Source organism: Rhinoraja longicauda, chromosome 33 (genome assembly GCF_053455715.1).
Source record: "Rhinoraja longicauda isolate Sanriku21f chromosome 33, sRhiLon1.1, whole genome shotgun sequence".
Taxonomy (NCBI): Eukaryota; Metazoa; Chordata; class Chondrichthyes; order Rajiformes; family Arhynchobatidae; genus Rhinoraja; species Rhinoraja longicauda.
The window spans coordinates 16,160,749-16,173,837 of record NC_135985.1 but is presented as its reverse complement, the minus strand read 5'-3'; the positions used below and the strand labels follow the sequence as shown (position 1 = coordinate 16,173,837).

The 13,089-nt window shown below is 40.1% G+C and overlaps 1 protein-coding gene across 1 annotated transcript in view; it reads left to right on the top strand.

The window, feature by feature from the left end:
- Window positions 1-13,089, top strand: part of spg11 (SPG11 vesicle trafficking associated, spatacsin) — a 120,381-nt gene that overhangs the window by 41,110 nt on the left and 66,182 nt on the right. Inside the window, exons 14-16 of the mRNA XM_078427250.1 lie at window positions 284-474; window positions 1,961-2,159; window positions 5,197-5,400. Of these exons, the coding sequence (XP_078283376.1) occupies window positions 284-474; window positions 1,961-2,159; window positions 5,197-5,400 (594 nt within the window). The remainder of the gene's footprint in view (window positions 1-283; window positions 475-1,960; window positions 2,160-5,196; window positions 5,401-13,089) is intronic.

Here is a 13,089-nt window from a genome sequence, read left to right as displayed (position 1 = left end):
CTCTAAAAACTATTTAAAGATTGATTATTTTAAATGAAATTAAGCATTATTTAATCAAGGAAGTAGCTTTTTGGATTTTTAGTGTTGGAGCGGCAAAGAGTAGTTATTTGTAATAGTTGTAGATTAACTTACCATGCATAAAACTGCTTGCATTTTGAGTTTTCTCATCTGAACAACTAGAGCTCAGTGTAATAATTATCTTTGCAGCAAAAAATTGATTAACGTTAAAATTGATGGTCAGAAGCCATATCGTGCAAAGTACTAATTATATGAATCTTTCTAGCTTATTACAGGTTGAAGATGTTGATCCCAGGTATTCTGTTGTTCTGGAACAAATCATGAACAGCAAAGTTGGGAACACTGAGCATCCTTCACAAAGAAACCCAAGTTATTGTGTGGTCATACTGAATTGGGCCAAATGGTGGGATAGCATTGCAAAGGAACGTATTCGATTATCCCGAGGATTCGATATAGGTACGTTTGTCTTATGCTACCGTTCAGCTGAGCATAATTTATATGAGCATATGATCCTCGTGACAATGTTATGAAGGCTTCTTGTCCCAAAAGCTAAACTTTGGAAACATTTTTATCTCGGGGATCCCATCTCCAATTCTCAAGGACTAGAAATGGTTCATTGGTGTCCTAAACATAACCATTAAATTGGTATCTCAGTCTCATTATTTGAAAGAATATTTACAAGACTGGATTTGGGTAAAGACCTGAGGTTTTTAATTACATAGAACACAGAACAGTACAGCACAGGGACAGATCATTCATCCCACAATGTCTCTGCCGAACATGATGCCAAAACCAACTCTTATCTGCCTGCACATAATTCATATCCCTCCATTCCCTGCATGTGTCTATCCAATAGTTTTAAATGCCACGTAAGTGTCTTAAACCCTACATCTACTCATTCCCTCTGTGCCAGGGCTGGATCTTTGTGAGGAGCTTGACTGTGGAGCATTTTGATTCCATGTCCATTTTGTAATGCTTCAAACATTGTAGGTGCTCAAATCCTGCTCATTTTCAAGCAAGAAACCATTAAAATGTCCTGCAACGTGGATCAGTTCTGAAACATCACCTATCCATGTTCTGCAGAGATGCGGCCTGACTCACTGAGTTACTCCAGCACTCTGTCTTTTTCTGTGAGCCAGTATCTGTAGTTCCTTGTATCCAAAATGTCCTGCATGCTTATTTTGGTTATAGATGGAGAAGAATGAATCGCTCCACTTACAATCCCAGAGGTTCTGAAGCTCTTTCCATGTTTTAACTAGTTTAAGCATAGTCACTATTCCAATTTTGTTAAGCATTTCTTTCCATGAATGATAGTGGTGAACAAGATGGATTTTTCTGACAATTGTGTTGTTTCTTGGACACCATCACGAATATGAGTTTTTTGATTCCAGAGGATATTTAATTAACTGAACTTAATTGCATAAAGGCCATGGTAGAATTTACTCACTAATTATTCCAGGGTAAGTAGTGCACCAATTAACTTGCTCACCACCTCCTCATCAGGATAATCGAGGATGTGCATTAAGTTGCCCATAATACACAAATCTACAGAGAAAATAAGCAGTGACTTTCTGAAATGCATTTACAATATCAATTACACATATTTGTTTCTTAGGAACAAAAAAATATGCTATTCAGATCCGCTGAGGGAGTTTTTGTTAAATATCGGCATTTTCCCCATATACTTTTTGATTCTTCTGTAATGTTTCAAACACTATGTGCTCAAGTGCTACCATTTTTCAGGAAGAAGAGCTAAATTTCCACAACAGAGTTCTTTTCTGAACCCTCTCGGGTCTCAATGCCTTCATGGTGTGGTAGGATCCAAATGAGGGCAGTGTAAATTCATACTGTTATTTTGCCCGTTGTTTAGAATTGAATATAGAGAATCTTTTTATCAAATATCTTGTTAATTAGTGATGCTGTTGCACAAATATTTTCACAGCAATTCAGTCCAGCAGTCCCGAGGTACTGTGGAACTACCTCACTTCCAGACATAGTTGGTCCAGAATTTCTAACTGGATCCAAGTCTTCCAGAGTAGTGAGCCTTCTGCAAGCTGGCCAACTCTAACACCCGAGATTGTGAATCAGAACACGTGTTGCAGTCGCTACATGAGAAATGAAATATTAGACAAACTAGCAAGGTAAATATTAAATTTCACTCTTACATGCGGAAGCTTCAGCAAGCAGTATTCAACTGCTCACACTGTTTGGATGATATCTAAGGAAGGAAATGGTTCTGGTACAATTGAATGGATGTAGATTATTAAGATTTTAGGCATGTAGAGTGTGTGTGCGCTATATTTAGGTTGACTTTCTCTATTGCCCATGTAATGGATTCCTGAACTCAACAAATAGCAGGACAATTCATACTTGAATGCATGTCTTCTCTTCATGGAATCATAGAACCTAATGGCAGAGAGAAAGGTGGTTCAGTCCATTGAATCCGTGCCAGCTGAGAAAGATCCAGCCCATCAGGTGCATATTTTCCATTGAATGAGGATTCTTTAATCACTCTTTCATGCAGTGTGCTCCAGTATTCCATATGCCTCACAGAAGGGAAAACTGTCTTAACCCTCATCTGCCCCTTTCCCCAAGTTCTCAGCAAATTCTTCCAGTCGTTTTACCTTTCTCCACAGACCATCAGAATTGTACCTGCCTTATTTAAATTTTCCCTTGACCGACTCTGATCCAAAGGAAAGCAAAGCCCAGCCGACTCAATAAGTAGAATTTTATGTTCCTGGCAAATGTTCTCTGCACCCTTTCCAGTGCTAACTCTCTCCTGTAATGTTGTGATCAGATTGCTCACAGCACTCCCAAGATCTGACTAATGTGTTCACCATTTGAATTTGACTACCCTCTCCCCGACCTTGCATTTCAGCTATGATGGTGAAGGCAAGCATTCTGTATGCTTCGTGTCTTCAGAATAAACATTGGCAGGTTACAAACAATCCTCTCAAAGGATTAGAATGTGAGGTTAAAAAAACAAATGTTCTAATAGCCTATTCTGTCTTTGATGTTTTTCTTTTATATAAAATAGATTATTACTAATACATTTCAATCAACAAGTTTAAGACAATTCAATACCTTAAATCCACAGTCCTGCTTAAATCCACAGTTGCGTTGTCAGCATTCTATTATCAAGAATGTGGTTAACAAAAATAATCATTTCAAATGAAATTGGAAAATATGCTTGTTGCACCAATATAAATTGCATTAACTCTGAATATATTTCTAAAACACAACTCTCCTGAAGCTTCTGTTTGCCTGGGCCCTCAGCTTTGCAATTCACCCACGAAGCCCCTTTACAATTCCATCAACTCCTTTCAGAGGATCCTTATAAGCTACCTCTCCGAACACGCTTTTGATCGTCGAGCGTAATGTCACTTTGTGTAATTTGGTGTCACATGCTGTTAAACTTTGTGCCTGTCAAACCACTCAGAATGTTTTCCGGTATTAATGATGCTATCCAGTGCGTTTTATGTGACGGAACACGCTGGTGTGGCGCACTTGTACCTGTAAAAGGTTAAAAACTAGATTGATGTACAAGAGCCATTAACACCACGCGAACTGTTATATGCATACTAGCACCAAAATGTTTATTTTAAAAAAAACACTGGTGCTATCCAAGTGCAATTGGTTGCTGCTGCTGCTCATTTAACCGTAGGCAATTCCTTTTCCTTACAGTGTCTTTTTTCTCAGTTGGAAACCTTATGTTTGTAATATAATTAACTGGTTCCAGGAATGTTTGTGAACTTTTGTCCCAATGATCTTTGATGCTCTTAATGCTACAAAGAGTAGTATCATATATCACGAACAGAGAGTCTTCTGTGTTCATTTATTGTCATGACACATGTCTTAAGTAAAAGTGTCAAACTATACAAACTGTTCATCGACTCTGAATTGCAATTAAGAGTGTTGGGTTTGGAGTAGAGATGATGAATCTTGCAGATTATAACCATTCCATTGGGAAGCTTGTTGGAGTGAGATGCAGTATTGCACTGCAGATGTACAGTATGAGAAGCCTGCGATGAACCCATCCGTTAGGATCATGATCTGCGTGTCACTGAGTAACAGAGTGCAATGGTAATGGATATCTAAGGTCTACCATATTTGAGAAGGATTCTCCGTAATGCCCCTTGGGTTGATGTGCACATTCAGTGACTGAAGTCCAAATCATTGTTGATTTTTTTCACTGAAGCATTTGAAAGTATGGTCTTTACAATAAATTCAGGAGGGCTAACTGCACAGCGTAACACCTCCCCCACCTTGCACAAGACCCTTGGAAGCGTAGATCATCTTACATACCTTGGGAGCCACCTCTCAGCGAAAGCTTCAGTATACCAATGCGAGTGCGTTCACCAGTGCTTGAAGACTAACCGGTGCTAACCTCATGGTCTACCAAGCGGCAGTGGTCTGCACCTTCTCATATTGGTGGGAGATGTAGACAACATGCAGGAGGCAGTTCAGAGCACTGGGAAAGTACCATCCGTTGGTAGGATAGGTGCACTAAAGTCAGAGTCCTCTCCCAGGCCAATGACTGCTGCATCAAGGCTCTGACCACACTCAAAACCAACTCCAATGGACAGGGCAGGTTTTCCTGACACTGGACCCCTAAAAACAAGCACAGTACTCTCAACTCCATCATGGCAAGGGTTTTCACAGGGGACAGAGGAAACGCTTCTACAAGGTTCTCAAGCATCCTTCCTGACTATTCGTAATCTCCGGCCAATTATTCTTCAACATGGAGGGGAAGCATCCAGGAGAGCACTAACATCTTAAGTCTCAATGGCAGATGTGTACACAGGTGCGTATACAGGCAACTGGAAATTTTATTTTATTGTTATACAAAATTAGACACTTCACACTACTTTCTCAACATTGAACATTCCCAAAGATTTTTTTGGAATTCAGTGCCGCAAAATGCTGATGTTGCCAGATTGAGTAGGCACTGTGCAATAACGAGTATCCAAATAGCCTTGGTCTCCTTTTCTTTTCAAGTGTGGATCAGTAATCAGCCATTATATGATTAGGTAGCAGAGATTACTTGAAGGGCTGAGCGGCCTAATCCTGCTCCTAATTTATACATTTGCATGATAAATAAGGGTACGTCGTGAATTTTTTGTTGACATCTTGACAATTTGTTTTTAAGTTTATATTTTTGTATTTGTTTTTAAACAGAAAAAGGATATTCATCCCATCGGAGGTTGCAGACTTTGAATGCCTCTTGACAAGGCTTAGTTGCACAGGGGGAGTGATGCAGGACCCTCATCTAGTTCCAGTGTATCAGTCCAGTGAGGGGCTTAATTTCCATAGCTGTTTCATCCTTCACTGCCTCAAGTATGAGCAGCGCTATCTCCTGTATGCTTATTTGGATTATTATAGGTAAGTGGAGCTCCATGCAGATCATGGTTTGTATGCCAACCTTGAAATTGTTTAATGAGATGCCAATTCTCCAAAGTGTAGTACTGTGACATGATGGAAACTCAACAAACTACTCACATTCTGTCTATCAAGCAGTCCAAATCATGTCGCTCTTAAAGAACTAAATTCATGTGCAAATTGTATAAACTTGAAATATTTTGAAAGAAGTTAAATAGAACTATAAAATGTTAAAAATGCTCCCTGTTATGTAAAGTAGCATGTGTGAATAAGAGGAATATAATTATCACTTCAGCATGCTGATTGGTCACTGGCCCTTTCAGACCTGTAGCATTAATAGTTTCTTACTCTCAGGATGCAAAATGGAGTTGAGTTTCTAGCCTGCTGAACTCGCTGTTCTCTGCCAGAACCCATCTGAGCTGAGGGAACAGCCTGGTCAATATTTCCATTCACATAGGCATGCATTCATATATGGGTGGCACGGTGGCGCAGCAGTAGAGTTTCTGCCTTCCAACGCTTTCAGCGCCAGAGACTCGGGTTTGATCCCGACTATGGGTGTGTTAGTACGTTCTACCCTTGACCGCGTGGGTTTTCTCCGAGATCTTCGGTTTCCTCCCACACTCCAAAGACGTACAGGTTTCTTGGTTAATTGGCTTTGTATAAATGTAACTTGTCCATAGTGTGTGTAGGATAGTGTTAATATATGGGGATCGCTGGTCGGCGCAGACTTGGTAAGCCGAAGGGCCTGTTTCTGCGCTGCATCTCTAAACTAAACTAAATATCCTTGTCTGAAGAAGGGTCTCGACCCGAAACGTCACCCATTCCTTCTCTCCCGAGATGCTGCCTGACCTGCTGAGTTACTCCAGCATTTTGTGAATAAATCGATTTGTACCAGCATCTGCAGTTATTTTCTTATAAACTAAATATCGTGCTGTCCTGCAGCTGCAGGGAGTTTATCATTCAATCTCCCATTAGGCAGCAATGATGCCTCCTGAGTCAGATGTCTGTAGGCTCAAGATCCCTAAACTCAATATTTTGATTTTCCCCCTCGTGGAATTTTGAGAGTGCTGCAATATTCCAAAGGCTCATTGTTTGGTAATAAGCAAGAGCCAGTCTACCTTCTGGGGTAAATGATGCCCTGGCACAATTATAAAGGTGATTACAAGGCATTTCCTTGCATTTAGCACTCAATCAACAAGGGAATCATTTGCCAATTGTTATTCAAAATGGAGAGGGAGCATGCAAGAGAGCACGAAGCAACTTCAGACTCTATGATGGGTGCAGGGACAGGTTATGCACAAGCGATGGAAGAAGTACACATCCAAAACAAATTATAAGCCTGCTGTTTGTAGGATCTTGTGCAAATTGATCACCACATGCCCTATGATAAAACTTTCGTTGTACTACATTGGCATAAGGCTTTGGGATATTCTTGAGGTGGGAAAATGTTATGTAAATGCCAGTGTGTGCTCCTGTTGGAATCTTTGCACACTTAAAAAAAATCGTCAAAGGTAAATCACTATCTGCAGCACCTAGGATCTATTTATAAATTGATGTGTTGTAAGACAACTAATCTACAGTAATGCTTTAAGTGTTGAGTGAGAATGTGGTCAAAGTCAACTATGATACTGTCAGTGATTGAATATGAAGGCAGGCTCACTTACTGAAGATTGGCTTGTCGGGTGTAATGTAAAATTTCACTGCAGCGGGCCAAGTGCCTTCCCCGAAAGAAGGTGATGAAGTAGTAGAAACTCAAAAATGAGTTAGAAGGCCACAATGACTTGAGAATGTCTCTTGAAACAGTGACTTTGTGTGTCAGGATACACAGTTCCAGAAATGAATGACTCTCTAATTTATTAAGTGTGAAAAATAATCAGTTAGCGAAAAGTGTCGAGGCAGAAGCAGCTTTCACAATAAATGATGTTCTAAATAATGTGCATGATCTTCCGCCAACCATAAGAGCATAAAAAAAATCTCTTAAAATTTGACATTCATTGTCCTCTTACCTGTTTATAGAGTTCTCCTGTTTGATAGACATCTGTAGAATTATGTTCTCATCAAACATAAATTGATATTGGTAGTCAATTATTTTAATTTCATTGATATGTATAAGGTACTGCCTGTATCTAATGGCTCAGCTGTTGATCATTAATTGCCACTTGTCCAACTTGCGGTGGTTTAGTGTAACTGAGTGACTTGCTTGGCTTCTTGAGAGGGCAGGCAAGAGTTAACAGTGGATGTGGCACCACATGAAGGTCAGATCATGTAAGAATGGCAGAGTGCCTTTTGTGAAGGTTATTAGTTAACCAGATGGGTTTTTACAGCAATCCAGAAATTTCATGGTCGTAATTAATGATATGCTTTTCATTCCAGTTTTAATTAACAGCATTTAAATTCCCCAGCCACCTTCATGGGATGTGAATTTGTGTCTCTCGATCATTAGTTGAGGCTTCAACATTAGTAGTCTTGCAGTAGAACTACTATGCTGTTGTACCCTTGATGTCTGAAGAGAATTTAATACTCTGGCTTCTAATGAGGTAGGAGCATAATTTAAAGTGGAGATGTGGAGATGCATAGTGTCCATCATTCTGAGTTGCACCATCCTACATTTATAGATCTATTGTTAATCTTGCTTTGTTCATGTTCACTTTTCATGATGCATAATTAAAAACATCCTTTCTACACATATCTCATTCTCTCCATGTCTCCAGTTAATTCTTTGTTTTGGCACAATCCTATTGTTGTACTTAACCCTTTAGGCACCCAGTACAAATTCTTTGGAATTCAAAAAACTACAGGTGCTGGAAATATGGAATTAAAACAGCAAACGCTGGTAAAATTCAGTAGGTTGGGCAGCATCTGTAGAAAGAGAAACAATTAATGTATTGTGTCTGAAACCCTTCATCAGAACTGAGAAAGAGGTTGGTACAGGTAGCAGAGAAGGCAATGGTTGGAACAAAGGAAATTCCTCATTCATTCATTTACCAGGTAACTTTGTTTACAGCTATCTTCATGGTCACCCAGTTTTACTCTATCATAATCTTCTCTCTCTCTCCCCCCCCCCCCCCCCCCCCCCCCCACACACACACACACACACACACACACACACACACACACACACACACACACACACTGCCACACTCTCTGCAGCATAACCAGCTTCCTTGGTCTCCTTCCCGGTTCTGAAGAAGTGTCTTTGACCTGCAAAGCTAGTTCTGTTTCTCTTCGCACAGGTGCAGCCTGATCGTCAAGTCTATTGTCACATGCGCTAATACGGTGAGGTAGAGGTACAATTAAAATCTTGTTTGGAGCAGAACCACTGGCACATAGACTCAGATAACACACAAGACATAAATTATACATACATTACATATAAATCCAACATGACAGTGAAAACAAAGCAGGCTGTCCGGAAAAAAAGACATTAGCGCAAAAACGCACAATTTCAAAATAAGTCTATGGTCATGCAAGAGGTCCATAGTGTTCTGTTGCCAATGTAGGATTAGGGTCCTGCAGGTCGGTTTAAGAACCTCATGTCTTTATGAAAGTAGCTCTTCCTGATCCTGGTTGTGAAGAAATTCAAGTTGTTGTACCTCCCATGATCTAATGAGAATTTCCAGCAGTTTATGAATTCATTGTAGGGATTTGTAGCACATAATGTAATTTCAGAGTCCTATAATTCAGAGAACCAAAGCTGCAAATATTATTGCTGTCTCAACAATAGTTAGGAGCTTATTGAGACAGCAAGAAAAATAAAGAAAATGGATGTCGATATTATTGCTTGGTTGGAAGAAAAATAGTGCAGATACTGGAAATTTGAAATAAAAGCAAAAAATACTTCAAATATATAACAGATTATAGAGCATTTTCCGAGAAAGAGTTGATGTTTCAGGTTAGTGAGCTTTCATCAGCCTAAGTTGTATTGCTGAAAAATATATATCTTCACATTACGTGTATTTTAAAACTTTGATTTATTTTAATCTTTTTTGCTCTTATTGATGGTTTCACATCAGTTAATATTTGTGGAGCAAGTTGCTGCAAGGCGAGTTCATGGACACTTCAAATTACCCTGCTTGCAAATTTTAAATGAGTATTATGAAACCAACGTATTGGAACCGTTTTAATATCCAGGGACCAACAGATGCTCTGGTTAAAAGGTTTATCTTTGAAGGTTATCTATCTCGTCACAGCCTCTTCAGAAGTTGGGGCACCCCTTTTATTTGCTATGGAGAGAAACCTTTCCCTTCCCAACATCATCTAATGCACTTAAATTCCTACTGATATCAGTGTCTCCATTCACTCCATGTTTTTAAGCTTTGCTTCTCTCTTGCTTCTGGTAGATAGGAGGATGAACTAATACTGGAAGTCAGTTTGAAGCAACCTATTTACATTGAGCAATCTTTGTAGAAACCATTAGAGGTGTTTCAGTGTTGTGGAAGATTCAAGTAGAGACTCTAGCTCCTGGTGTCTGGGTCCTGCAATACTGGCTGTAAACCAACAGAAAACCACAAACTGTGGTCATTGACTCAGGATAGATCATAGCCAAGTAAACTCCTCCCCACCTGGCAGAGATGCATAGGTATTTTGTTTATATTGCATTGTTGTGGGTTTAATCCTGCATTTCAACTGAATCTGCAGAAGTCGACAGACTTCCTTCTTGCCTCAGGATGGCCCAGTTGCTCCTAAGCCAGTACAGAAATTTTAGATTTTACTTGATTGATCCAGTCTGAATCACCAGAATAAGGATCCACTTGTTTCTTTGTTCTCGGTGTTGATCCACACCTACCACACCGTCGTTTGCCTCTCCAAATGAGTGTCCCAACCCAAAACGTCGCCTATTTATGTTCTCCAGAGATGTTGCCTGATCCGCTGAGTTACTCCAGCAGTTTCCCAGAAATTCACAGATTTCTGGGAATCTTACAAATGGCTCCAGTAAATAGCTTAATTCCATGGGTGCTTTCAGTGTAACACACAAACTGGCTGTCCTTTTCCCCCTGTGTTACCACCATAACACGTCCTCACAATATTTCAGTGACTATGCAATGCCTCAGTAAATCTGGATGGGCAATTTGTATACATGCAAGTCACATTAAATCACAGTCCATTGGATCCAGCTCATTCCTAGACTCAGACCCACAAATAATTGAGTCTGCTGTGGAAATCAGGAGTCAGATTTGGCCAAATACATGTGGTAATATGTTGATCTCCCAGGCTCCAGACTAGTTTAACGTCAGTTTGTGAAGGTTTCACTGGAGATGGCTACCTTGCCCTGTATAGAACTAAATTGAAAAAAGGCTTTTTATGCAAAAAGTTGTAGAAAAAATAAATGGATGATAAACAGTACGAGAGCTGCTAGATCAGGGTTTTTTTTTCTCACGCACGTTTAAACGGAAGGCGATTGATTCCTTCTTCTGTCATCCACCTTTGGAGATGTTACTATTTAAGTTAGATTGACCTTCCACTGAGGTAAACAAATTACTTAAAGTTGTGGAAGCTGTTGCGATTTTACTGTTTTTTCCAATATATTTGGTGTCTGTACATACTTGTTCTATTGACAGCAGCTTTGGATAACTGCCTCAATAGTCAGCATTGTATTGTACAAGGGTCTGTCAAGCCAAAATTTGGAAATATGCCTGATGACAGGTCCCAGGCTTTCTAAACAAATAAAATAAATAAGCAAAGATACAAAGTGCTGGAGTAACTCAGCAGGTCAGACAGCATCCCTGGAGAACATGGATAGGTGAAGTCGGGTCAGGTCATTTCTACAGGCTGATTGTAGCAGAGGGGAGAAAGCTGGAAGTGAGGTGGGGGTGAGACAAAGTCTGGCAAGTGATAGGTGGATACAGTTGAGGAGGGGGGTTTGATTGGCATCCAGGTCAGAGCTAAGCATTACTGTGTATCTGCGAGCCCATCAAGAAATGTGTCTCACTTTTTAAAAATTAGATTTTTGTTCTCCCTAACACTGAGCATAACCCGACAAAACTATTTTGTGAACATCCCAATTGAAGTTGTTATTCAAATGCTTAAAATAAAAGGCGTGGAGCCATTTCTCAGACTTTTTATCCATAGAAATAGTTTGTCAAGTTGAGTATCTTGTCACATGCACTGGTATGATGAGGTACAGGTACAATGGAAAAACTTACCTATTCATTGATTTTTTTTTAAAAAATTGTTCTCATTTTTATGACACGGCAACCTGAAAGAAACCGCTGAAAAAGGCTTTGTATCTAAAGCAATTATTTCTTGATTTGAGGTTTTAACTTGTTCTTTCTCCGATGCCACCAGTAATGCAGCATCTGTCCCTGTACCTCCTCTCTCGACTGTGCAAGGACCCCGACAGTCCTTTCACGTTAGACAGAGGTTCACTTGCACCGCCTCCAACCTCATCTACTGTATCCGTTGTTCAAGATGTGGACTCTTATACATCGGTGAGATCAAACGTAGACTGGGCATTGTTTCACTGAACACCTTCACTCAGCCTGCCTGGACCAATTTGATCTCCCGGTTGCCGGACACTTTAATTCCCCTTCCCTTTCCCACAGTGACCTTTCATTCCAAGGCCTCTTCTATTGTCAGTGGCTAAACGCAAATTGGAGGAATAGCACCTCATATTTCGCTTGGGTAGCTAACAACCCCGTGGTATGAATTGATTTCTCTAATATCAAGTAACCCCTGCATTCCCTCTCTCAAGTCGAACCGGCTTCTCGTTCTCACCTAGCAAACAGCTAACAATGGTGTGTTTCCCTTTATCATCATTACTTTTTTGCATATCTTTCATTAATTTATTCTATATCTCTACATCACCGTATATATCTCTCGTTTCCCTTTCCCCCACTCTAGTCTAAAGAAGGGTCTCGACCCGAACGTCACCCATTCCTTCTCTCCAGAGATACTGCCTGTCCTGCTGAGTTACTCCAGCATTTTGTGTCTGTCTTCAGTTTAAACCAGCATCTGCAGTTCCTTCCTACAAAGCTTTTGTAGTTGGTCAGCTAGTTGGCAATTCCCCTACCAGAACGGCTAATGGAAAATTAACTTTAGCTGTTCGTCCAAGCTGATGGAATATCATAGAAGCCCAAACGCTTCATCACAGTCCTTGGCCTCCCACAGATCAATACCATAATTCAACAGAACACCAGCTGGTCCGGCCCTTAAGTCACTCAAACTCACATTACATGCAATGATTTTTAATACCCCGTAAGGTAGCCCAAGCAAGCTGGCCAGCTAAGGATGAGTTGAAAAGTGACTATTAAGCTTCATTCCTTCAGATTGAACCATTCCCGGCAAAGAATAAAGGTGGATTACTTGGAGCTTATCAGAGGCTCATTTAGTCTGGCCAGTGACCTGAATTGTTTATCCCCTTGTTGCCACTCCCCAAAGCCTTCATTGTAAGGAAGACGACACATGAAGATCAGCCTGCTAATGTAGACCAAATGACTACCCCAATATTCATGTTAATTGTGGAGTGACCTGTTCTATTTCACTTCAAAGCTGTCAAGAGTAATAATTTTGAAAAGCTAACTATTTGGACGATCTCCTTTAATGTTTTGCTTCTGAAAACTTATTTTGTGCCGTTATAGCTTTCATCCAATATAACCAGAGAAGGACTTCTTTGTAATATTGTAATTAACACAGATAATCTACTTTGAATTTAATTGATTTTGATAAATGCTCAAAAGATGCAGGCTGTGGGGA